We start from the raw sequence: 25,949 nt of genomic DNA on the forward strand, positions 1-25,949 counted from the left end.
ATAGTGTGCACGTCTGAGATATGTAAATGAGATATCTCACACTAAAGAAAGACACCAACGTCTTAAACTACCATCCATACCGACATTCAATAGATGCAAGACAAATAAAGACATCGTTCAGTTTATTCTCTCTTCCATTAAAACATCATACTGGATAAATACACAGTTTAGTCATTGTAATACAAGCATACAAAAAGGTATAAAAGACAATAAAAAAGAATGACACTACAACACCCAGCAGTTTTACAGTGGACACATTTCATCCAGTTTACAGTCCATTTAAAAACACATACTACCAGCTATAAGTGTCATATGACTGTTCACAAGTATAATAGCTTCAATGTAGGATCATTCACAATTCTTCGCTCTTTATTGCATTCTGGCTCTTGTAATTTTCCTTTATATTGCCACAGAATTCATAAGAGACATTTAATACCATTTTTAATGAACAGTGGGTGGCACATTATCTCTGTTATGACTGATGAAAAACGAAGACGGCTGTAAGGAATTGGCTACTTGAATTGCTTTCTTCTTACTCCGTCCTCCAAGATTACTGACATGGTTAAAATGCACAAAAGTATTTTATAAAATGAAAATATTGATGCCTGGTTTAAAAAAAAATATAATGAATACATAAAAGAAAACAATGTCCTGCCCCCAATGGAGTACATCTGTTCAGGTATAAACAGATGCTGAAGATTTTCCTCCGCAGAATTGTGGGTGGAAAGTCAGCAACATTTACAGTAGTAGCAAAGTAGATGAGATTTTACAAATGGAAACAAATCTACGACAGGAATTGACCTGCAATGCGTATTTTTATTGCACAGCATGTCAATGTAGGCTGTTGATTTCAATAGGATGAAATCTGCAGCATATTGCAAGACGGATCCGCAAGTAACTCAACAGACTTTGCAAATGCAGTTTATAGCCCTTGCTGTCTATCCTGAGAGAGATGCATTCAGCAGCTGTAATGAGGCAGGAGCAGTATATTTAATGACAAGAACAGGATCAGACGCCGTCTGTACAATTTGGGACAACCTTTCCGAAACACAAGTTTTAAAGTGTAACTGCCATTCTATTTCTATTTGTGTAATGTATAGAAGCAGTGATACTGACCATTTTTATAATATACTTTAATTACTGAAATCATACATTTCTATTAGAAAAATAGCTCTAAAGTCGCCCATTTTGAGCCTTGGCAACGCTCCTCTGTCTTCTGTTTACATAACACAGTCAGTGTTAGCAAGTCTCCACTGTTATGTAAACAGAAGACAGAGGAGTTTTGCTAAGGCTCACAATGGGCCACTTTAGAGCTATTTTTCTAATAGAAATGTATGATTTCAGTAATTAAAGTATATTACAAAAATGGTCAGTATCACTGCCCCTATACATTACGCAAATAAAAATAGAATGGCAGTTACACTTTAAGAAAAGTTTGCCTGTTTTGTCCTGATGTTATCCAAAGCCATTGTTGGCACCAATTCTACATCTCCTGCCGTATTACAACCATCTCAATACCCTATGAGCGGTTTGGTATAGAAGGCCTCATGCACATGATTGAATTTTTGGTCCGCGTCCGATCCTCATTTTTGTGGTTCAGATGCAGACTCATTAATTTCCATGGGACCACAAAAATGCAAACAGCACATGGATGTCATCTACATCCACGTGTCTATACCGCAAATTATAGGACATGTCCTATTCCTGTCCGTTTTTGCGAACAACATTAATCATTTCTACTATTGGGCGAGCGAAAAATGCAGCATGCGTACAGCCTGTATCCATAGTTTTCTGATACGCAGTTTGCAAACCGCAAAATGCATACAGTCCTGTGCATGAGGCCTAACACACTAAACTTGAAGAGCACCAGTTAGCCCCCCTGACATGTTTGTTTTTGTAAATACTTGCATTCCCTATAATGTAACCATCCTTTTTGTACAGCTCTGCATTAATCCTCTGGGAATAAATGAACAAGCTGAATGCTCACTTTGAATGCACAATACCAGAGTGTGGAGAGACACGCTTCACTGATATGGGTACACACTTTTTAGTATCTTAATAGTTTTACAGGGGGAACAGTTGAGAAATGACATAACGCAGAAATTGTTATTTAATGAGGAATGCAAATATTTACTAATACAGACATCTCAGGAGAGACAATGGGTCCGCTTAATATTATTTACTTCAGCAATTTCACGTGAGGGATGCATTTAAATATGAAAAATGTGTGTAACGCAATCTAAGCAACACTGGCCATATATAAGTATAATGGAGATATAGAAATATGGACTACTGACAAGATCATTGTTTTCCTGAGATCTCTTCACACTTAACATGTTGTTCTAGAAACCTGTAAAATGGAATGGACTATAAAAAAAATTGTCATTTAATTCATCTGGGAAATATATAGTATTTTGCAATATTATTGAGATGCCTATGTGGACTTGTGTTGCTGGCATAGATCAGCATCTATACTCTCATTCTATTCTTCTGCAGCTTCTTTTTATATATTCCCTTATAGGCTAGACAATTAACCTTTATACTGCCAGGAAACTAGGCTGCACCACGGTAAATAAAGGGTTTGAACGCAATTTTCTTTTTCATTTCACAGTAAAGCTTTCTAAAGCCAACCAAAGGACAATCTGTTCGTCTTAAGACAATAGAATTCAGGTTGCACTCAGTCACCCACGCCAAGGATTTCTTATTGCAACATGTCCAATTCTATTTACACAGATGCTTAAGTGTGCTGTTGGTAATAAAAAGTCATTCAAATGTATAAAAAAAACTCCTGTAAAGCTAATAGAGCCAAGTCAGTTTCCAGTCTTGGTGGAAATGAAATAGTCCACGTGCTGGAATTTCAGGACCTCATTGCCCCAGCTAGTCCATCCCGGCTGCAGGTTACGGGCAAACAGCTCCAAGCATCCCACATCTGGCTTGACAAATTCTTTCAAAACCTCTGTTCAAAACACAAAGAAGAAGACAGTGATGAGGAGGAACAAAAATCAATCTTCTTTCAGATATTGGCAAGTGAAAAAGTGGAGTATTTCATTAAAAAGAAGACAGCAAATTAATTTCAAGGATTTCATCAACAGCCTATGCTATTTATAGGCAGGAAATCATTTGAAATAAGTGCCCTTGAGATTGTGAACAATATAGTCAGAGGCTTCAATAGGGCTGATTTATCGGTTTTCATTTAGAAACAGGGAATGAGGATTCTACCGCCTACACAGGTGACTTTTCAATTTCTCAATAAAGTCATCACAGTACTCCCGAGCAGGAGGTGACAATGTTTTAAATGCTTCCCGAATGAATGGAACAAAATACCACTGAAAAGAACAGAGCAATTAGTACACGACACTCAGGTTAAAATCGGAGGACATGGGCTGTGACAGTAACACCTCATCACCAGCTGGGGATGTTGCAGTACAATGGCCTGCTATAAGTGTGCTTTCCAGCTCGAGGGCTTTCTACACAGATGTCGGGGGTCTAACACAGGACTGTAGTGAAATCCTGAAATCATTTCATATAAGTGCAGGATCAGCGAGTTCTTCCTCTGCCTCGGCAGCTGTGTCATCATTCATTTGCCAGTTGACCTTTGTAATGAAGAGAGATCAGATCAGTGATTCATAACTACAGGTGAACTGGTGCTTGTGGTCAATGAGCCATACTGACTTATGTGAAAGGATGTGTGTTGTATGGAAGACACATCTTAATCTTATTAGAACGTTATTGCTCCAAATGGAGACATTGAAACTGACTGTAATCATTGTCTATGATACTTGTGACATGTTCTTGACCAGATCTTTTACTTGTGTCCGTGTGTGTATGTATATATATATATATATATATATATTATCAGAGCTTGCAATAACGCCTGCACAAGCGTCATAGACGCCTGTTCGGGCCATTTTGTTCCCTGGAAAAAGTCTAAGGCGAACCAAAACGCCATAGACTTTACCCTGAAATTCATCAGCACGGGCAGCGCAGCGATACTGCCTGGGCCTGCAATCACCAATAACAAAGCTCCTTACAGCAATAAGCTTTGCTATTGGTTAGTGATACAGTGCCCTGCAGTACGGGAAGCTGGGGAGCTGTAAGGAGGAGGGGCTAGGGTGGTTGTAATAAGGAGAGCGGTGGAGCTGAAGACTACAGCCTGGACAACAAGATGCCGCAGGCTACGTGTGTACACGCTAATCTATGAGAGCGTGCTACATCTCTATGTGTTAGTTTTAGGTTTGTCTTCCAATCTTGCTCCTGATGACTTAGCCGCAGATTTACAGCGGCCAACGAAACGAGTCGAGCAGTTACGCCTGTGTGCCTTAAGTGATAGAGGGACACTCATTAGGAAGTCACATGTTATTGTAGCCAGTAACCAATCTATTCAATGCACGTGGGGAAATGTTGGAGGGTTAAGTGAGAGTGCCTTTGTGTTTAGACACCCTCACGCATTCTAAACCCTTGCGGTGGTGGAGTTATATATGCGGACTGTATTGCTATTCCGCTAGCTCCCAGATATACTGCTGGCTCCCCGATTGGTACATTGGTCCAGGATCAGGTTTGAGTGTTTGACGTCACATTCTCAGCATATAACAGTGGGATTCTGAACGTAATTGGATTTTAGTTGAATTATCCACTTTTTAAGGACCACTAATAAAAGTTATATTTTAGCGACAGCATATTCCAATAGTTAATCGCTCTTTTGTTTGTTTGTCGCCCACCTGTTCAAACATTATATAGTGTACGCACATGGACAACAAGATGGACCTACAAAACAAGGTGACCGCAGCAGCAGCGTGTAATGTATCAATGTATGTGGTGCAGTGGGTGATCATAAAACACTGCACCACATATATCATACATAGGGGTGAGTGAATCAACTTTGGATGAAACATCTGAAGTCGATTTGCATAAAACTTTGTTAGAATATATTAGAATGTATTGGCTCCTATGAGCTGAAGTTGTATGCGAATCCCTAATCATACGCTGCACCCCATACATCATACGCTGCACCCCATACATCACACACTGCACCCCATACACCACACACTGCACCCCATACATCACACATTGATTTACAGTACAGACCAAAATTGGACACACCTTCTCATTCAAAGAGTTTTCTTTATTTTCATGACTATGAAAATTGCAGATTCACACTGAAGGCATCAAAACTATGAATTAACACATGTGGAATTATATACATAACAAACAAGTGTGAAACAACTGAAAATATGTCATTTTCTAGGTTCTTCAAAGTAGCCACCTTTTGCTTTGATTACTGCTTTGCACACTCTTGGCATTCTCTTGATGAGCTTCAAGAGGTAGTCCCCTGAAATGGTTTTCACTTCACAGGTGTCTCCTGTCAGGTTTAATAAGTGGGATTTCTTGCCTTATAAATGGGGTTGGGACCATCAGTTGCGTTGAGGAGAAGTCAGGTGGATACACAGCTGATAGTCCTACTGAATAGACTGTTAGAATTTGTATTATGGCAAGAAAAAAGCAGCTAAGTAAAGAAAAAAGAGTGGCCATCATTACTTTAAGAAATGAAGGTCAGTCAGTCAGCCGAAAAATTGGGAAAACTTTGAAAGTATGGGCTATTTGACCATGAAGGAGAGTGATGGGGTGCTGCGCCAGATGACCTGGCCTCCACAGTCACCGGACCTGAACCCAATCGAGAGTGAAGGCAAAAGGGCCAACAAGTGCTAAGCATCTCTGGGAACTCCTTCAAGACTGTTGGAAGACCATTTCAGGGGACTACCTCTTGAAGCTCATCAAGAGAATGCCAAGAGTGTGCAAAGCAGTAATCAAAGCAAAAGGTGGCTACTTTGAAGAACCTAGAATATGACATTTTCAGTTGTTTCACACTTGTTTGTTATGTATATAATTCCACATGTGTTAATTCATAGTTTTGATGCCTTCATAGTCATGAAAATAAAGAAAACTCTTTGAATGAGAAGGTGTGTCCAAACTTTTGGTCTGTACTGTATGTATGCAGTGCAGTGTGTAGTAAATGCAGGCAGGCTATTATAGCGAAGTGATAAAGTACAGGGAAGATCTGTTATATTGGATTGTACTTTATCACTTCGCTATAATAGCCTTATGTTATTTAGGCTGAATGCACACGGCCGTGGAACAGGGCCGTGAGCGGTCCGTGGTATTCCGGCCTGGCATCCTGCTGACAGCAGGAGCGCACGGCATCATTGGTTGCTATGACGCCGTGCGCTTCATGCCGCCGCTGCACTACAGTAATACACTGGTATGATCTATACGAGTGCATTACTGCAGTGCAGCGGCGGTATGAAACGCACGGCGTCATAGCAACCAACGACACCGCGCGCTCCTGCTGTCAGCAGGATGCCAGGCCGGGCTACCACGGACCGCTCACGTCCGTGTTCCACGGCCGTGTGCATTCGGCCTTAGGCCATGTTTACACAATCACTATTTATATCTGTTGTTCTGCTCTGTTAGATGAGCACGATGACGAAAATAACGGAAGTGGTGAATTGGGCAAGTAAGGGTGGGTTTTCGTTTTTTATACGTTTAACATACACAAAAAAGTATACATTACAGGACGCCTCAGACAGATTCCATGAGATATATATATATATATATAGATAGAGAAAAAAGAAAAAAAAGTGGCAGCACCGTCCCTGATGCAAACAAGAGGGTGCAGCTGGCCCAATGTGGATACAAGCCAATCCAATAGATAGAAGACAAAAAAGATGGGCAGCACTCCAAGAAGTAAAAAAAAGACAAAAATACTTTCTTTACCCAAGCAGGACATGCGACGTTTCGGCTCTATACATCGCATGAGAAAGGCTCCTGTATAGAGCCGAAACGTCGCATATCCTGCTTGGGTAAATAAGGAGACTTTTGTATTACTTACCAGTAAAGTCTCTTTCTCGCTCTTCCTTGGGGGACACAGGAAACCATGGGTATAGCTCTGCTCCCTAGGAGGCGTGACACTAAGTGAAAGCTGTAAGCCCCTCCTCCATCAGCTATACCCTTCAGCCTGGAGAGAGAGACTACCAGTTGCGTGTCCAAGTAGTGAAAGATAACCACCAACCGGAAAAAAAGGAACTGTCAAGCCCCAACGGGGGCAACCAAGCCGGAACCACAACTGTAAACCCAAATGAAGGGCGGGTGCTGTGTCCCCCAAGGAAGAGCGAGAAAGAGACTTTACTGGTAAGTAATACAAAAGTCTCCTTTTCTCGCCCATATTCCTTGGGGGACACAGGAAACCATGGGACGTTCCAGAGCAGTCCCAGAAGGGAGGGACCAGAACAAACTAGACCAACACCGGAGGCATCAATCAACTGCCGCCTGCAACACCAGACGGCCTAAAGCAGCGTCAGCCGACGCATGAGTATGCACCCTGTAGAACTTGGTGAAGGTGTGCAAGGAGGACCAAGTGGCCGCCTTGCAAATCTGCTCCGTAGAAGCCCGATTCCTCTGAGCCCAGGAAGCCCCGACCGCTCTAGTGTAGTGAGCGGTAACACCGAGGGGCGGAACCTTGCCCTTGGCGAGATAAGCCTCAGTAACAGCCATCTTGACAAAACGGGCGATAGCAACTTTGGATGCCGCCATCCCTCTGCGCGACCCCTCCGGAACCACAAAGAGCGAGTCAGTACGCCTGAAAGAGCTGGTTACCTCCAGGTAAACCTTGAGCGCCCTGACAACGTCCAGGCGATGAAGCTCCCTCTCCCGGGGGTGGGAAGGGGAAGGACACAAAGAGGGGAGAACGATGTCCTCGTTCAGATGAAAGGCGGAGACCACCTTAGGAAGGAAGGAAGGGACCGGACGAAGGACCACCTTGTCCTGGTGGAACACTAGGAAAGGTTCCAGACAGGAGAGTGCAGCCAATTCGGACACCCTCCGAAGAGAGGTGACGGCCACAAGGAAAATAACCTTGCAAGACAAAAGTCGCAAGGAAACCGTCCGCAGAGGCTCGAAAGGAGAAGCCTGGAGCGCTGAGAGAACCAGGTTCAGGTCCCAGGGCGGTACCGGAGGGCGGTACGGGGGAACCGCGTGAGCCACGCCCTGAAGGAAGGTCTTGACAGGACCAAGGGGGGCCAGTGGGCGCTGAAACAAGATGGACAGCGCAGACACCTGACCCTTCAAAGAACTAAGACCCAGACCCTGGGCGAGTCCGCTCTGCAGGAAGGACAAAACAGTGGGGAGAAAAAAGCGGAGCGGAGGAATCCCCAGATCGGCACAGAACCTCAAATAGGTCCTCCAGGTCCTATAATAGATCCTAGAAGAGGACGGCTTGCGGGCACGGATCATGGTGCGGACGACGTCCGCAGAAAAACCCCTACGTGTCAAGACGGTGGTCTCAACAACCACGCCGTCAAACGTAGGGACCTTAAACGCGGGTGGAAGATCGGTCCCTGAGAGAGAAGATCTTCCCTGGCGGGCAGCGGCCAGGGCGCGTCTGCCAGGAGCAGCATGAGGTCGGCATACCAAGACCGGCGGGGCCAGTCCGGAGCGACCAGAATCACCGAGACGCCCTCCGCCGCGATCTTCCGAAGGACCTTGGGCAGGAGTGGGATGGGAGGGAATATGTACGGACGCGCGAAGCCTCGCCAAGGACGAACGAGGGCGTCGGCTCCGCAAGCTCCCGGATCCCTGGCCCTGGACAGATAGGCGGGGACCTTGTGATTGAACTTCCACCCCTGGAATAAAAATTGCCGATAGAGCCGGGACGTGGGCTTCCGCCCAACGGAGAATGCTGGTGACCTCCCGCATCGCTGCAGCGCTGCGAGTGCCCCCCTGGTGGTTTATGTATGCCACGGCCGTGGCGTTGTCCGATTGCACACGAACTGGATGACCCTTCAGCAGATGAGTCCAGTGTCGCAGAGACAGAAGGGCCGCTCTCAGCTCCAGGACATTGATCGAGAGTTTGGACTCCGATGGAGACCAAATGCCCTGGACGGATCGGGGAGGAAACACGCCTCCCCAGCCCAAGAGACTGGCATCGGTTGTAACCACCAACCAGTTGAGCGGCAGAAAGGACCTGCCCAGAAGAGGGGACTGTAACCACCAGCGGAGAGATGACCGCACCGGAGGCGATAGATGGAAGGGATGATCCAGAGACTGCGGCGATTTGTCCCAGGAGGAGAGGATCGCCCGTTGGAGAGGGCGGGAGTAAAACTGCGCAAATGGGATCGCCTCGAAGCAGGCAACCATCTGCCCCAAGACCCGCATGCAGAAGCGGAAGGACGGTCGACGGTGGAGAAGGAGACCCCGAATCGCCCGGCGGAGGGTCAATCGTTTTTCCGAGGGAAGACGTACCTCCGCCGCTCCCGTGTCTAAAAGCATTCCCAGGAAGACCAGTTGTCTGGAGGGGGGAAGGGAGGACTTGGGGAAGTTGATGACCCAACCGAACCTCGCCAGAGTCTCTAGAGTGAGATCCACGCTGGCAACCGCTTGAGAAAGGGACGGAGCCTTGATGAGGATATCGTCCAAGTACGGTAGCAGAAAAACACCCCTGGAACGGAGTAAGGCCAAAACCGGGGCCAGGACCTTGGTGAACACCCGGGGGGCTGTTGCCAGCCCAAAGGGAAGGGCGACAAATTGGAAGTGGAGGTCCCCCACGGCGAATCGGAGGAAGCGATGGTGACACCGGGCTACCGGAACATGGAGGTAGGCATCCTGTATATCGATGGAAGACATGAAGTCTCCCCGCTCCAGGGAAGCCACCGCGGAACGGAGGGACTCCATCCGAAACCGTCGAAGGAGGAGAAAACGGTTGAGCTTTTTGAGGTCCAAAATGGGCCGCACCGAACCTCCCTTCTTGGGAACTACAAAGAGGTTCGAATAGAACCCTTGGAACCTTTCCTCTAGAGGAACGGGGGTAATCACCCCTCTGTCCAGTAAGGCTTGAACAGCCGCGGAGAACGCAGCCGCGCTTTTCGGGTCCCGCGGCGGGCGGGAGCGAAAGAACCGATCTGGAGGGAAGGACGCGAATTCGATTTTGTATCCGGAGGACACAATTTCGAGAGCCCAGGCGTCGGAGACGTGAGCCATCCAGACGTCCCTGAAAAGGAGGAGCCGGGTGGGTGGGGGCGCGCCTTCAGGCAGAGGACTGCTTTGCTGCGGGTGTGCGGGCAGCCTGCGGCCTGCGCCAGGAGGGCTGCGCCCGAAAAAACGGCTTCCTACGCTTATCCTGGGGAGGGGCCGAAGCGGCAGCTGCGGGGGGAGCCCCAGAGTTCCTGCGGGAGGACCGAAAACGAGACGCACCGGGGCGTCCGCGGGGGGCGCCCCTGGCTTGGGGTTGAGGAAGATGGGTGCTTTTACCACCCGTGGCCTCCGAAATAAGCTCGTCTAGGCGGACCCCGAAAAGGCGGGAACCCGCAAACGGTAGCCCCGCCAAGGAACGTTTGGAGGCAGCGTCCGCTTTCCAAACCTTCAGCCAGAGCTCCCTCCTGACGGAAACCGCCAGGGCGGAGGAGCGTGCAATAAGGGCTCCCGCATCAAGGGAGGCCTCACAAACAAAATTCCCGGCCCGAATAATAAGCTGGGCCAAGGAACGTAGGTCCTGGATGGGGACGTCCGAGTCCAACTCCTGTTCCAGCTGCGCACCCCAAGCAGAGATTGCTTTACCTGCCCAAGCAGAGGCAAAAACCGGTCTGAGGGCAGAACCGGATGCAGCAAAAATGCCCTTGGAAAGGGTCTCCATGCGACGGTCCTCCGCTGACTGAAGAGAGGACCCGTCGGGAACAGGGATGGCCGTGTTCTTTGACAAACGGGCCACAGGGGGGTCCACCTTGGGTGGGGACGACCAGGTGGCCACGACATCGGCCGGAAAAGGATAGCAAATGTCCAGCTTCTTGGGGTTGACAAAACGGGCGTCCGGGCGAGCCCAAGCCTTAGACACAACGGAGGAGAAATCAGAGTGGATTGGAAAAACTTTTGAGGCCTGCCTGGGTCTGATAAAGGAGACGCTAGCTGCGTCAGAGCTAGGGGGGTCATCTTGCACCTTAAAGGTGTCACGAATATCAGAGATGAGCTGACTCATCGCTGAGGCTAGCTTGGACGGCAGGGCCGAGTCCATTTCCAAATCTGAAACCGCCAATTCACCTTCAGAGAGCGAATCCTTTGGAGAGGAGAGGCTCGTCTGAGTGCGCACGCGTGGCGGAGAGAGGGAGGCATCCGAGGAGGAGGCTCGCTCTACTCTAAAACGCTTCTGAGAGTGCCTAGCTCGGGAAGGGTCACTAAGAGAGGGTGAACCCGCCGCAGCGGCAGAAGCGATGGACCCGGAGGGCGCGACAGTAAGAGTGGCGTCCTGCGGGGTAGGCGGCCTGTCTATTAGGCGGCCCACGACCTGAGTGAGGCTTTCCACGGCCTGGGACAGGGATCTAGCCCAGTCAGGCGGGTCAGAGGAAGCAGGGAGCGACACAGCGGGCGACTGAGGCTGCGGTGGAGCTCGGCATGCAGGACAGTGCGGATCAGACTGCCCCCGGGGAAAGGCTTCCCTACAAGCGGTACAGGCATGGTACCAAGGCTTGGCAGCTGCAGAAGGGTCTGACATGGTGGAAAAAAAGTTGCACTTAAAGTGGGAGACCCCAGGTGAAAAAACGGGGATCACACCCAAGTAACAGTACTGGTGGCACGGATGGGGTTAACAGTCCTACCAGACCCAGATGATGCAAGCGGCAGACAGCAAGGGCAGCAGACTGAAGGGAGGCTGTGGAGGAGAGGCGGCAGGCACAGAGGTGAATAGCTTCAGGATCGGACGGCAGAGAGAGAGAGAGCTCCACGCAGCACCTGAGATGGGGAGCCCGACGAACCAGGAAGTAGCGGAGCGCATGTAGAAAGCTCCGCCCCCCCCCTTGCCGCGCTGAAGGAGAAGCAGAGCCGCACGCGCGCGCGGCAAAATGATTTAACCCCCTAGGTAGATGAAGTGCCGGCCATGAAAAGGTGCCGTTCGCGCCAAGTAAGCGGCCCCCGCCTGAATGTGACGACTCCTCATACAGCCGTCCCCCTGACTGCCCTGCCGTTGAAGTGGTAGTCACCCCCCTAAGAACCAGCTTGTCCTGGGTCTGCAACACCAGAACGAAGTCCCCCCCAAATGATGGCCGGTAAAGTTGCCGGCCCCGATATGCCCATGGGGGAGGGGAGGGAAGGGGGGGGGGTAGATGGACACCACGGAGAGATGTAGCAGCGGTGGGAGGGAGGGAAGGGGAGGCTGGAGCAGCCACTCTCACCATACGCTGTCTTCGCCCTCAATCCATCCAGCAGGGTCGCCCCTTCAGCCACTGGCACCGCAGTGGCAGGAAGCCGGGGGAGGGACTTGGCGTGCGGGCGACCCTTGAGCTGGCGGGACGCAGGGGAGCGAGGCTGCCCTGGTCCACCTTGTCTTCTGTGGGGGAGGCGGCAGTGCGGTATTACCGGCACTGGCGCGACTCAACCCCGGGAGAAAATAGAGGGGTCTAGTGCGCCTCTGTTGTCCCTGTAAGTAGAAAAAAACCGAATTAAAAACAACAAATAACGCAAAAATAAAAAATTATAGGAAAACAACCCTGCCTAAGCAGGGAGTGTCTTGCCTCCTTGGACACTAAGCAAAAACTGGTAGTCTCTCTCTCCAGGCTGAAGGGTATAGCTGATGGAGGAGGGGCTTACAGCTTTCACTTAGTGTCACGCCTCCTAGGGAGCAGAGCTATACCCATGGTTTCCTGTGTCCCCCAAGGAATATGGGCGAGAAAAAGTATTTTTGTATCTTTTTTGTTATATACACACACATACTTTTTTTGCAGGACTCTGCAGCATGGGAAAGCATAGTGTACCACATTTTTCCATGCTGCTAAATGCAGTAAAAAAAAGTATAGGCTAACGTATAATTTTTTTTTTTTACAAAGGAATTCTATGGTGAGGCATATTGTTAACGTACAGTATATATATTTTGTTTTGTGTACATTAAATGTATGACAAAAATGTGATGTTAACCCAGCCTAACTGACAGGGAAGAAGCTGAACCGACTTCGCCGACTATGATGGAGTCCGTTCAGTTTCCATTCGGGATCCTGTATTTTTACCAGACAAAAAAGTGCTGCATATAAGGCTTTTTTGTTTGGTCTTTTTGACAGAATGTGCAACAGAGGCTCCAAACGCAGCCTTCCACGCAAATGTGAACAAGTGTAGGCCTACGTATAATGAATTTGAATTACTGCGACTTTCGTACTCCTTCTCGGGTAAAAATACTCCTCAAAAATGGTAAAAGGAGTATTTTTAGTCTTCCTGAAAAAAATTTTGTGCAACCTCTGATGGTATGTATACATTTGGGAAAGAATGGGTTGTTCTAAAAAGCTGAGTTTCAGCATGATGCTGTAATAGAATGCCATTGCTGCACAAGTCGGTTTGTAGAATTTCGTCCCTCCAACATATTCCACCTGTGAGTGGTATTATTGAGAAGTTGAAGTGTTTAGGAACCACAGCAACTCAGCCATGAAGTGACAGACCATACAGCGGGGTCACTGAGGGCTGAGGCACATAGGGGGAGATTTATCAAGAGTATTGCTTTCTGCATCTGTCTCGATATCCCCTGAGCTGCAGGAAGGATGCGCCTAATTTATGACAAGGCACACACCTCGTCATAAATTAGTCGCACTTTCCTGAAGTCCATGAGCCTAACCAGAAATCTACGACAGCTCAGAGCTTCATTTACGCCAGAAAACTGACGTACATGAAGATAAATTTGCAGCAGCGGCTGGCCACACCCCCTTCCCCTCCCTTGCCACATCCTTTTTCAGAAGCGCTCATCTCCAGTCATCTGTATCGGCATTCTCAGGACAGCGATACAGATGGCTGTGCAGCAGGGCAGGGAGAGGTGTGTCCCTTCCCCTTCCTCTGATAGGCTGCCGGCCTAGTGCCTGCAGCCTATCAGAGGCCGGTGCAGGCGGCGCGATGACGTCATCGCACCGCTTGAGCTCTGAGCCGTACAGCGTGGGACACAGGCCGGAAGAGGCCTGCATTGCATCGCTGCCAAGGAGGTAAGTGTTTTTTTTTTTTTTTTTCAATACTGGTGGCTACTGGCACATGTTGATGGGGGGGGGGGGGGGCTCAGGCTACTGGCACATGATCGTGGGGGCCCTATGGCTACTGGGACATGATAGGGGGGGCCCTATGGCTACTGGGACATGATAGGGGGGGCCTATGGCTACTGGCACATGATAGGGGGGCCTATAGCTACTTGCACATGATAGGGGGGCCTGTGGCTACTGGCACATGATAGAAGGGGCCTATGGCTACTGGCACATGATAGAAGGGGCCTATGGCTACTGGCACATGATAGAAGGGGCTCAGGCTACTGGCACATGATGAGGGGGGCTCAGGCTACTGGCACATGATGAGGGGGGCTCAGGCTACTGGCACATGAGGACGGGGGCTCAGGCTACTGGCACATGATAGGGGGGCTCTGGCTACTGGCACATGATAGGGGGGCTCTGGCTACTGGCACATGATAGGGGGGCTCTGGCTACTGGCACATGATAGGGGGGCTCTGGCTACTGGCACATGATAGGGGGCTCTGGCTACTGGCACATGATATGGGGGGGGGCTCTGGCTACTGGCACATGATATAGGGGGGACTATGGCTACTGGCACATGATATGGGGGGGCTATGGCTACTGGCACATGATATAGGGGGTGTTATGGCTACTGGCACATGATGGGGGGGTCCTCTGGCTACGGGCACATGATATGGGGGGGCTCTTGTTACTGACACATGATGGTGGGGAGGCTCTTATTACTGGCACATGATTGGGGGACATCTATGGGGGCACTTATTACTGGCACATTGGGGGCACTTCTTACTGGCACATTATTGGTGGGCACTATAGGGGCATCTACTGAGGCCTCAAAGAACGGTTATTTTATATGGGGGCTCTGTAGAGGGACATTTTATATTGGGACACATTATGGTGGGTACTATGGGGAAGGTGGGAGAAGAGTACTATGGGGTCATCTACAGGGGCACTGAGAAGGGGTATTTTATACTTAGAAATTATGGGGGACACTGAGGGCATCTACTGGGGCACTATATATGGGGAATTTTATACTGGTACATTATGGGGGGCACTAGGAGGGGGAGAGGAGCACTATGGGGACATTTACTGGGGGCACTATATAGGGGTATTTTATACTGGCACATTATGGGGGCACCATGGGGACAATTAGCTCAACTGGGGGCATTACAAGGGGGTATTTTTTGCATTGTCACATTATAAGGAGAATTATTTCTACTGGGGGGGGGGCATTATGGTGGGCTTTATTACTCCCCCATGGTATAATCCCCCTAGTAGCAGCACCAGCCTCTCTCTGCTCTGCTATCCCTCTGCCCATTCTCCAAATACTTATTATGAAATCTTTCTCATTAGGATAAAACACATCAGCTCCACTGAGCCCCCGGCCAAAGTGTTGAAGTGGCGTCCGAGATCCCCAAGGGTCAAGCCAAGTAACTAAGTTTTCATATGAAATATGTTTGTTATACACATATAGCATACACCGTGCCCCACAATATGCAGTTTCTTCTGTAAAAGTCATCAAGTGTCATTGAGGGGAAGGGGGAGGCCCTTATTGTTTTTCGCCCCCAGGGCCCTATTTCACCTAGAACCGGCCCTGTGTGAGGGGTCACATATCTGGCATAACAACTATCAGGGGGCACATGTGTGACATAACTACTGTGAGGGGGCACATATCTGGCCATAACTACTGTGAAGGGGGCACATATCTGGCATAAATACTATGAGGGGAACATATCTGACCATAACTACTGGGAGGGGGCACATACGGGTATCTGGCCATAACTACTGGGAGGGGGCAAATATCTGTCCATAACTACTGGGAGGGGCACATATCTGGCCATAACTACTGTGAGGGGGCACATATCTGGCATAACTACTGTGAGGGGGCACTTTTGGGCATAGCAACTTAGAAGGGGGCACATCTAGGCATAACTACTGTGAAGGGGGAAATCTGGGCAGAGCTACTGTGAAGAGGGCACATCTGGGCATACCTACTGTGAAGGAAGCATATCTGGGCATAACTACTGTGAGTGGGGGCACACGTGAGCATTACTGCTGTGAAGGGCATAACTACTATGAAGGAAGCACATGTGGGCATTATAACTGTGTGCTGGCACAAAGAGGGAATAATTACGGGGGGTGGGGGGGGGGGCATTATGGGAACTGGGTGTGTATGGTTATATTTTAGGCTTTGTTCACATCACTGTTGAGACTTTCCGTTCTCCTGCTCCATTCAGGAGCAGGAAAACGGAAAGAACATATTTGGCACATAACTGAGCCGAACGGACCTAAGGACCCCATAGACTATAATGGGGTCAGTTAGGTTTCCGCTCAGAAGATTTTGTAGCTGAGACAAAAGTAGTGCATGCAGGACTTCTGTCTCCGCTTCAAAAATCTTCTGAGCAGAAACCTAACGGACCCCATTATAGTCTATGGGGCCCTTAGGTTCTGTTCGCCTCAGTTATGTGCCGAATCCGTTCTGTTTTCCTGCTCCTAAACAGTGCAGAAAAATGGAAAGGCTGAACGGTGATGTGAACGAAGCCTTAGAGTAGTGGTCTAGTATGAAAAAAAATTGTTCCTCTATGTTTTTCAAAAGTTGGGAGGTATGTAGTCCTACACATAAAACATGAGTATCCCAGCAGTCAGACTGCAGCAATTTTATTCACTCCCTTTGCAGAGCAGGGAGAGGGTAAAGGCAGTCTTTGTTGACACCCAGAAATATTCATGAGGAAAACCTCAAAGATTGTTGTGAAACCCCCCTCCCCGACTTCTGCAACTGCATATCAACAAAGGGCCAGAACAGAACTAGGGAAATAAGTAAACTACATTTTTTTTGCCTTAAACTTGCTTAGCTAATGTATATATTGCGGACCATCAGATTTACAGTGCTTTATATTTATTTTCATAACTCAGACAACTCCTTTAATATATTTTTGTTAATGTGTGAGATCACCATAAATAAAGAAGTCCTAATTTCAGCAAATATGTCTGAACAATCTCACGATATATACACCGCTATGCCCACAGACGTGGAATGATGTATTCTAATCTGATTTGCAATTCATAGTATACAATATATCTTAAATCTTATTTATTGGATTTTATTTTAATGACAATGTCAACTAATTTGTGAATGTGAGAAACATTAGCTCATCTCCACTAAAATAAAAGCTGATATAAAACCGTATTTACAGAATAATAACACAGCAAGCTGCATAGAAATGAATTTCAGCATATCAATTTGATGACTGTTGAAGTACGGTAGATCTTTAAGACTTTAGGAATGCACACAAATGCTAAATTATTCTTTTAGGTGCCTGATAAAAACATTTTTGTGGACACTAAGGAACTCAAGGCATCCAATCCAACATTCAGATCAGTATTTTTGCTTTTGTAAATGCAAAGGGTGATTATAATGAATTCTTTACAGATATCAGGGTCATCCCGCCCTTTGTTAATATGAGGTTAGACTTCGCACAAGGCTGCACTTTGCAAATCATTGGAGGGTTTGCCAAGCAAAGTCATCTTTACAATGTTGTTTGAAAAAGTTTGTCTCCATAGTTACAAAGTTTCTAAATTACAATGCGGAGTTGGCAAAGCGTTTTGTGCGTGCAAACGTCAACTGTAACATGGCCTTGCTACATTCAAGAGCACTTTAAACCAAACACAAAACACAAATGTGAATAATAGAAAGTACAAGCACCAAGCACAGAACATTCTGATGCCCATGAACTTTGACAATTTGCTATGCATTTTATAGAATCATGACGTATAGTCAGATAAAGCTGTCAGTTTCTTTTTACCCTCAATGCTAATGCCTTAATTTCATTTTTTTTAAATATTTTTTTTAACTTAAATCTCATTTACCCTTTGTGAAAATCTATGAACAAATCACTAGATTCATGACTCAAGGCCCAATACATAACGTATGTAGTCAATTTGTGGATGTCAAAAAAATATTCAGCTCAAGAGGGATTAAATATACAATATTGTTCCCTGCCAGCCTAAGAGTAATTTGGAATTACTCCATCTGTTTTTTCTCTACCTCTAATGAGGCCAAGCCCTAGATGGTGGACAAACTGGATTGTGAGGTTGAGGTAGGGAAATAAGAAACTGTTAGAAGAGATGTCTTGGGGAAAGATGATACTGGGTTTCTGGGTTCCTTTGGTGAAGTGAAACACTAAATAGGTCACGGTGTGAAGGGTAAGAAAGATGTCTGAATGTTTTTTTTTTTTTTTTTCTCTCCCTCTTCTGCGGGACCCCTAGCACTTCCGTCTCAGATACGGCCTATCCATATATCTTCTCCCTCTGGTCTGATTATTTTATCTTTTCATAAAAGATGAAAATACTTTCATGGAATATAAGAGGATTGGGTTCCAGATTAAAAAGGGTTGCAGTCTTTAACACCATCAAGAATATTTTGCTAGCAGTTGTGTGCCTGCAAGAGACACATTTGACCACAGATAAGATCCATATTTTAGAAAAGCCATGGGTACAATATGCTTTCCATTCCTGCTATTCCACATATTCAAGAGATGTTAGCATAATAATACATAAGGGTATAAATATACAAATCAATGAGGTTGAAATGGACAAGGAGGGTCAATATGTTTTCATGGACTGCATATTGGATAATTGTAACGCAACTTCAAAAGATTTGAGAAGGAATAAGCTTACGAAGCCTACGCGAATAAATATATTTACTAAGTTTGATTAAATATAAAAATCACACACAGAATAGTAAAAAGTAAATAATCATCACTGGCCATGCAATATGGGATGGGACTCCGGTCGCCATATCCTAGCACATGGACAACACCCCAGGGTGTACAAGAGATATGGCAAATCAATACTTACATCCTACCTAGAATGAAGTCTTCAATGGAGTGCCCTGATTGTATATGAAATCCAGAAAACCAGTCAGTATCTGGTGTGGCCACCATTTGCCTCACGCAGTGCAACACATCTCCGTCACATAGAGTTGATCAGGTTGTGGATTGTGGCCTGTGGATTGTTGGTCTACTCCTCTTCAATAGCTGTGCGAAGTTGCAGAATATTGGCAGGAACTGGAACACACTGTCGTATACGCCGATCCAAAGCATCCCAAACATGCTCAATGGGTGACATGTCCGGTGAGTATGCTGGCCATGCAAGAACTGGGATGTTTTCCACTTCCAGGAATTGTGTACAGATCCTTGCAATATGGGGCCGTGCATTATCATGCTGCAACATGAGGTGATGGTCGTGGATGAATGGCACAACAATGGGCCTCAGGATCTCGTCACTGTATCTCTGTGCATTCAAAATGCCATCAATAAAATGCACCTGTGTTCGTTGTCCATAACATACACCTGCCCATACCTTAACCCCACCGCCACCATGGGCCACTCGATCCACAATGTTGATGTCAGCAAACCGCTAACACAATGTCACATAAGCTGTCTTCCATCTGCCCTGAACAGTGAAAACCGGGACTCATCCATGAACAGAACGCCTCTCCAACGTGCCAGACGCCATAGAATGTGAGCATTTGCCCACTTAAGTCGGTTACGACGACGAACTGCAGTCAGGTCCAGACCCCGATGAGGACAACGAGCATGCAGATGAGCTTCCCTGAGACAGTTTCTGACAGTTTGTGCAGAAATTCTTTGGTTATGCAAACCGATTGTTGCTGCAACTGTCCGGGTGGCTGGTCTCAGACGATAATGGAGGTGAACATGCTGGATGTGGAGTTCCTGGGCTGGTGTCGTTATACATGGTCTGCGGTTGTGAGGCCGGCTGGATGTACTGCCAAATTCTCTGAAAATCCTTTGGAGATGGCTTATGGTAGAGAAATGAACATTCATTGCACGGACAACAGTTCTGGTAGACATTCCTGCAGTCAGCATGCCAATTGCACGCTCCCTCAGATGTTGCGACATCTGTGGTATTGTGCTGTGTGATCAAACTGCACATCTCAGAGTGTCCTTTTATTGTGGGCAGTCTAAGGCACACCTGTGCAATATTCATGCTGTCTAATCAGCACCTTGATATGCCACACCTGTGAGGTGGGATGGATTATCTCGGCAAAGGAGAAGTGCTCACTAACACAGATTTAGGCAGATTTGTGAACAACATTTGAGAGTAATGGGTCTTTTGTGTATATAGAAAATGTTTCAGATCTTTTAGTTCAGCTCATGCAAAATGGGAGCAAAACCAAAAGTGTTGCGTTTATATTTTTGGTCAGTGTAAAACCCATAACACACTTTCACAAATAGATTTGGTGGTAGCAAAAAAAATGGCAACGCACGTAATACAAAAAGTTAAATATGAATACAGAGGGGTCTCTAAACACTCACCATTATCTGTCACTCTTGGTGGGATGGGTAATGGGGAGAGATCGAGATTTAAAATAAATCCTGCATGGTTGATTATAATAGGAATGCAGGAAAAGATACAAAAGGAGATTCACTATTCTTTTTTAGATTAATGAAGGAACAGCGACACCTGGGGTAGTCTGGGAGACCAGTAAAGCCTATATTAGGGGTGTTCTCTTCAAATATATGTATGCATTAAAAAAAAGGTAAACAGCTAAATGGTTTAGAGAAGCAGCTAGAAAGAAAAGAACAAGAACATGTAGAGAATCTGACAGTTCAAAATAGAGAGATCTGGCAGGAAATACAACAATATAAAGATAAACTGTATTTCATGGCTGAAAAGAATAAAGTTCTAAATGCAGGAGAATATTACTTACAGGGGAACCTGCCACAAAAGAGACTTGCTTCTATAGTAGCAGCCCAGCGAAAATCTAATTTGATTCCTAAATTACTAGATGACAAAGGTTTAGAGATTGGTACACAAGAGGGTAAATTGGAATTTATGAGGGGAAATTACAAAAAGTTATATAAAAGTAAGCTTACAGCAGAGTACATAGAAATAGTCCAATATTTTGAAAATATAAATATGTGCAGGGTTATCCAAGAGCCACATGCAAATGCTAGAAGCCCAGATAACTAGAGACATTGAGAGAGTATTCGATTCTATAGCGAAGAACAGATCTCCTGGATTGGGACAGTATACCCTTTGAGTTGTATTCTACGCATTGGAAGGTGTGGGTGCCAGAAGAAGCGCATACACGCGCGAAACGGCTGTTGCTTATTTGCTGCTGTATCTGCAACCCTTGCACCCCCCTCCTGCCATGGAATAAAGTAACCTGCCTATCAACGGTGAGTGCCGCTCGTTTTTTCTTTTCTTTTTCTTTTTATCACATATGCTCACTGCAGCTACAAGCTGAGCACCTCCGTGAGGCACCACTCCTCGGCAGTCGCATCCTGACAATTTTAGGTTTGGTGTAGTGCCACTGGTTATCTGCTCTACATTTTACATGACACAGTCATAAATATTGGGACATCGACACAACTCTAACATTTTTGGCTCTATACACCACCACAATGGATTTGAAATTAAATGAACAAGATGTGCTTTAACCGCAGACTGTCAGCTTTAATTTGAGGGTATTTACATCCAAATCAGGTGAACGGTGTAGGAATTACAACAGTTTGCATATGTGCCTCCCACTGGTTAAGGGACCTAAGGTAATGGGACAGAATAATAATCAAACTTTCACTTTTTAATACTTGGTTGCAAATTCTTTGCAGTCAATTACAGCCTGAAGTCTGGAACGCACAGACATCACCAGACGCTGGGTTTCATCCCTGGTGATGCTCTGCCAGGCCTCTACTGCAACTGTCTTCAGTTCCTGCATGTTCTTGGGGCATTTTCCCTTCAGTTTTGTCTTCAGCAAGTGAAATGCATGCTCAACCGGATTCAGGTCAGGTGATTGACTTGGCCATTGCATAACATTCCACTTCTTTCCCTCAAAAAAAACTCTTTGGTTGCTTTTGCAGTATGCTTTGGGTCATTGTCCATCTGCACTGTGAAGCGCCGTCCAATGAGTTCTGAAGCATTTGGCTGAATATGAGCAGATAATATTGCCTGAAACACTTCAGAATTCATCCTGCTGTTTTCGTCAGCAGTCACATCATCAATAAATACAAGAGAACCAGTTCCATTGGCAGCCATACCTTCCCACGCTATGACACTACCACCACCATGGTTCACTGATGAGGGGGTATGCTTAGGATCATTAGCAGTTCCTTTCCTTCTCCATACTCTTCTCTTCCCATCACTCTGGTACAAGTTGATCTTGGTCTCATCTGTCCATAGGATGTTGTTTCAGAACTGTGAAGGCTTTTTTAGATGTCGTTTGGCAAACTCTAATCTGGCCTTCCTGTTTTTGAGGCTCGGTTTACATCTTGTGGTGAACCCTCTGTATTCACTCTGGTGAAGTCTTCTCTTGATTGTTGACTTTGACACACATACACCTACCTCCTGGAGAGTGTTCTTGATCTGGCCAACTGTTGTGAAGGGTGGAAAATAATTCTTCGGTCATCCACCACAGTTGTTTTCAATGGACTTCCGAGTCTTTTGATGTTGCTGAGCTCACCGATGCGTTCCTTCTTTTTAAGAATGTTCCAAGCAGTTGTTTTGGCCACGCCTAATGTTTTTGCTATCTCTCTGATGGGTCTGTTTTGTTTTTTCAGCCTAATGATGGCTTGCTTCACTGATAGTGACAGCTCTTTGGATCTCATCTGGAGAGTTGACAGCAACATATTCCAAATGCAAATAGCACACTGGAAATAAACTCAGGACCTTTTATCTGCTCATTGTAATTGGGATAATGAGGGAATAACAAACACCTGGCCATGGAACAGCTGAGAAGCCAATTGTCCCATTACTTTTGGTCATGTAACAAGTGGGAGGCACATATGCAAACTGTTGTAATTCACCTGATTTGGATGTAAATACCCTTAAATTAAAGCTGACAGTCTGCAATTAAAGCACATCTTGTTTGTTTAATTTCAAATCCATTGTGGTGGAGTATAGAGCCAAAAACTGTGTCGATGTCCCAATATTTATGGACCTGACTGTATAAGTCCATGTTGAGACAAAAATATAAAAAATTCCCACTTCATCATTCAAAAATGGGATGAGATACTGTTGAATATAAAAAGATTTCACTAAACCCTGCTCATAGACTGACCGAGTTCTTTGTGATCTACCGTCTATTCTTTACCACCGCTAAATTGACAGGTTTTATAGAGATAAAGACTATATTTGTCTTAAAGGGGTTATCCAATACTATAAACTGCCCCCCATATGCCGGGCCCCTCACAGAGAATATACTTACCCCGCTCCCTGCGCAGCTCTTGGTCCCCGCACCGCCGCTGCTGCTTCTCCCCGTGCGCAGATGAAAACAACCGATGTTGGGGGGGAAGCAGCCAATGGCAGGCGGGGATGAGCCTCCCAAGCATCGCAGGGAGGCTCGTCCCAGTCTGCCATTGACTGCTCCCCTGACATCAGATGTTTTCATCGGCGCATGGGGAGAAGCAGCTGCTGCGGTGCGGGGACCAGGGGCAATGCAGGGAGTGGGTTAAGTATATTCCCTGTGAGGGGCCAGGCATATGGGGGAGCAATTTATAGTATTGGATAACACCTTTAAATGTGGGGAAAAAGGAACAGATGACATGCATATGTTCTGGGATTGTATGTATATTCAACGGTTCTGGAGTGAAGTTCTGTTCCAGACATCTAAACTATATGAAATGCATATTCTATTTTGTTTGGATGGCCACAATGACAGGAAAGAAAGTTAAACAATTTAGATCACAATGGAGAAAGTGGGGGCGGGAGAAGATGGATGAAGCGGAGAGGTCAGAGATGGGGCATTAAGGAGTGACACACGGATTTACTTACTTTTTTGGTTGAATATAGGATGGATGGTAGGGGGGTTTAATTGTCTATTGCAGTGATGGGCAAACTGCGGCTCTCCAGCTGTTGTAAAACTACAAATCCCATCATGCCCTGCTGTAGGCTGATAGCTGTAGACAGACTGGGCATACTGGGAGTTGTAGTTTTACAACAGCTGGAGAGCCGCAGTTTGCCCATCCCTGGTCTATTGGATACATGATGTAACTGATTGTTTTAATGATGAATTAGAAGAAAAAAAATCATGTTGGTTGAAAAAAAAAGTTTATACATGAATTAGTAATAAAGATAATCATAAAAAAAGACTTATGAAGAGTACAGTTTTTGGCAACTGTGCAAGAAGACATGTTTGATGAAAACCAAAAACCATTTTACTAAAAGTACCTGATGGTGGAAATGTTATTACTTGGAGGTATTTGAGATCAGTTAAAAAAAACAACTCAATTGTAGAACTGGATAGTCAAGGAGTGGCCAAGATATCCATCTCAATGAGATGCTAGAGAATTTAGTCTGTGTATACAAGAAACTTTACCAACATAGCACAGTTAAGATGTTCTGCAGAAAAGTCTGAGACTGATGAAGAGTTATAATAAATACCTGCCTGGAGTTATTTCTGACGACAGGGGTGTTGCAAAGTTAAAACATTCGGGGCCTGGGCACCTAATGTTTTGTCCCAGGCCCCGAATGTCCTGCCTATCTTCCAGATACAACTGTATTGCCGTCCTCCGAACCGCAATACAATTGAATCTAATGTACTGGAAATGAAGAAAGACCTATGGTGACATCAGAAAAAAGAGGGTTACAGCAGAATATCTGGTGTGTCTTTTATTGAAGCCTTGAGTGCGTACAAAAGCAGAAATACGACGTTTCGGCTACATAGTAGCCTTTATCAAGCGTGTATACAATGAAAATAGCAACCATAAATACTCATAAATAGCCACTCCCACCACATGGTGAAACCAATCATCTGAAAGAACCAACCCACTAATTACATCTGTGTAATTAAAAAACAAACACAGCCCAATGTCTAATTAAAACTGTCTGTGTCTAGTTAATACAAATGTGTACCTTATATATAACAATCGCCGTCTGGCAGTCTCGAGTGTATCTGAACTCCATATTGGCGTCTGGCCAGGTGCACTGCGCATGTCCGTGACATCATCGTGCTGCCGTCGCAGCACGCATGTCCATAACGTAACCGCGTTGCCATCGCAACGCCTGACGTAAGATGATGGCTTTTGAGTGCTCACGTGATCGGCGTATACATGCCTTCAGCTTCATAGAGGGCGCACATAGTGCTCGTCATCGAACCTAGTCCCGGACCACATGACCATCGCATGATGACAAAGTGGTCACCTGATCGCAATGCATCTGCCCGTCATGCAGATGTCACTCTAATACATCATATAAAGCAGATAGGGGGATCACTAAGGGACCAGATATAAACTGTATCCGGACAAAACAACGTCTCCCATATAATAGTGTACTATTAGGCCCCATTTTAATCCACCATAGTGCCTATCCGCATCACATGATATACCATGACAAAAGGGGACAATATACTTCCTATCATCTAAATAGACCCCAATAAGGAGCACAGTACCACAGCCAGACTCCAGATCGGCAAGAATACCAAAAGTGAGGGGTGAACAACAGTTAAACGAATACTCGTCATAAAAAAACATGTAAATTCAGCACCATACTGAATTGGACAAATAACTCATGAAATATCCTACCTATCTATACTATTCACATTGAATTCAATATTGAGCCCATGGGATTGTAAAGACTGTAATGTGAAAATCCATTTTAACTCTTTCTTTCTCAGCATGCGTTCTCTATCACCATCCCTTCTCGGAATGTCAACCGAATCTATGACCCAGAATCTCAGCTGGTTGACAGAGTGACCACATTCAATGAAATGCTTTGCCACTGGTTTGTCCATCAATTCTTTCCTTATTGTACTCTTGTGTTTGTTAATGCGTTCCCTGATTTCCATAGTTGTTTCTCCCATGTAGACTAAGCTACAGGGCCATTGGATCATACAGACTACAAATTTAGACTGGCATGTGTAGAATTCTGAAATGTTATACTTTTTTCCACTGTGTGGGTGGACAA

The 25,949-nt window shown here is 46.0% G+C and overlaps 1 protein-coding gene across 2 annotated transcripts in view; it reads right to left on the reverse strand.

Moving 5' to 3' along the window:
- Positions 1–1,374: 1,374 nt before the first annotated feature.
- The window catches only part of METTL4 (methyltransferase like 4), a 159,141-nt gene continuing 134,566 nt past the window's right edge, over positions 1,375–25,949 (reverse strand). For both annotated transcript variants that reach the window (XM_040432948.1, XM_040432947.1), the window contains one exon: positions 1,375–2,956. In XM_040432948.1, coding sequence (XP_040288882.1) covers positions 2,899–2,956 — 58 coding nt within the window. In that variant the 3' untranslated portion in view covers positions 1,375–2,898. The remainder of the gene's footprint in view (positions 2,957–25,949) is intronic.

The sequence above is a fragment of the Bufo bufo genome, chromosome 5, assembly GCF_905171765.1.
Source record: "Bufo bufo chromosome 5, aBufBuf1.1, whole genome shotgun sequence".
NCBI classification, from domain to species: Eukaryota; Metazoa; Chordata; class Amphibia; order Anura; family Bufonidae; genus Bufo; species Bufo bufo.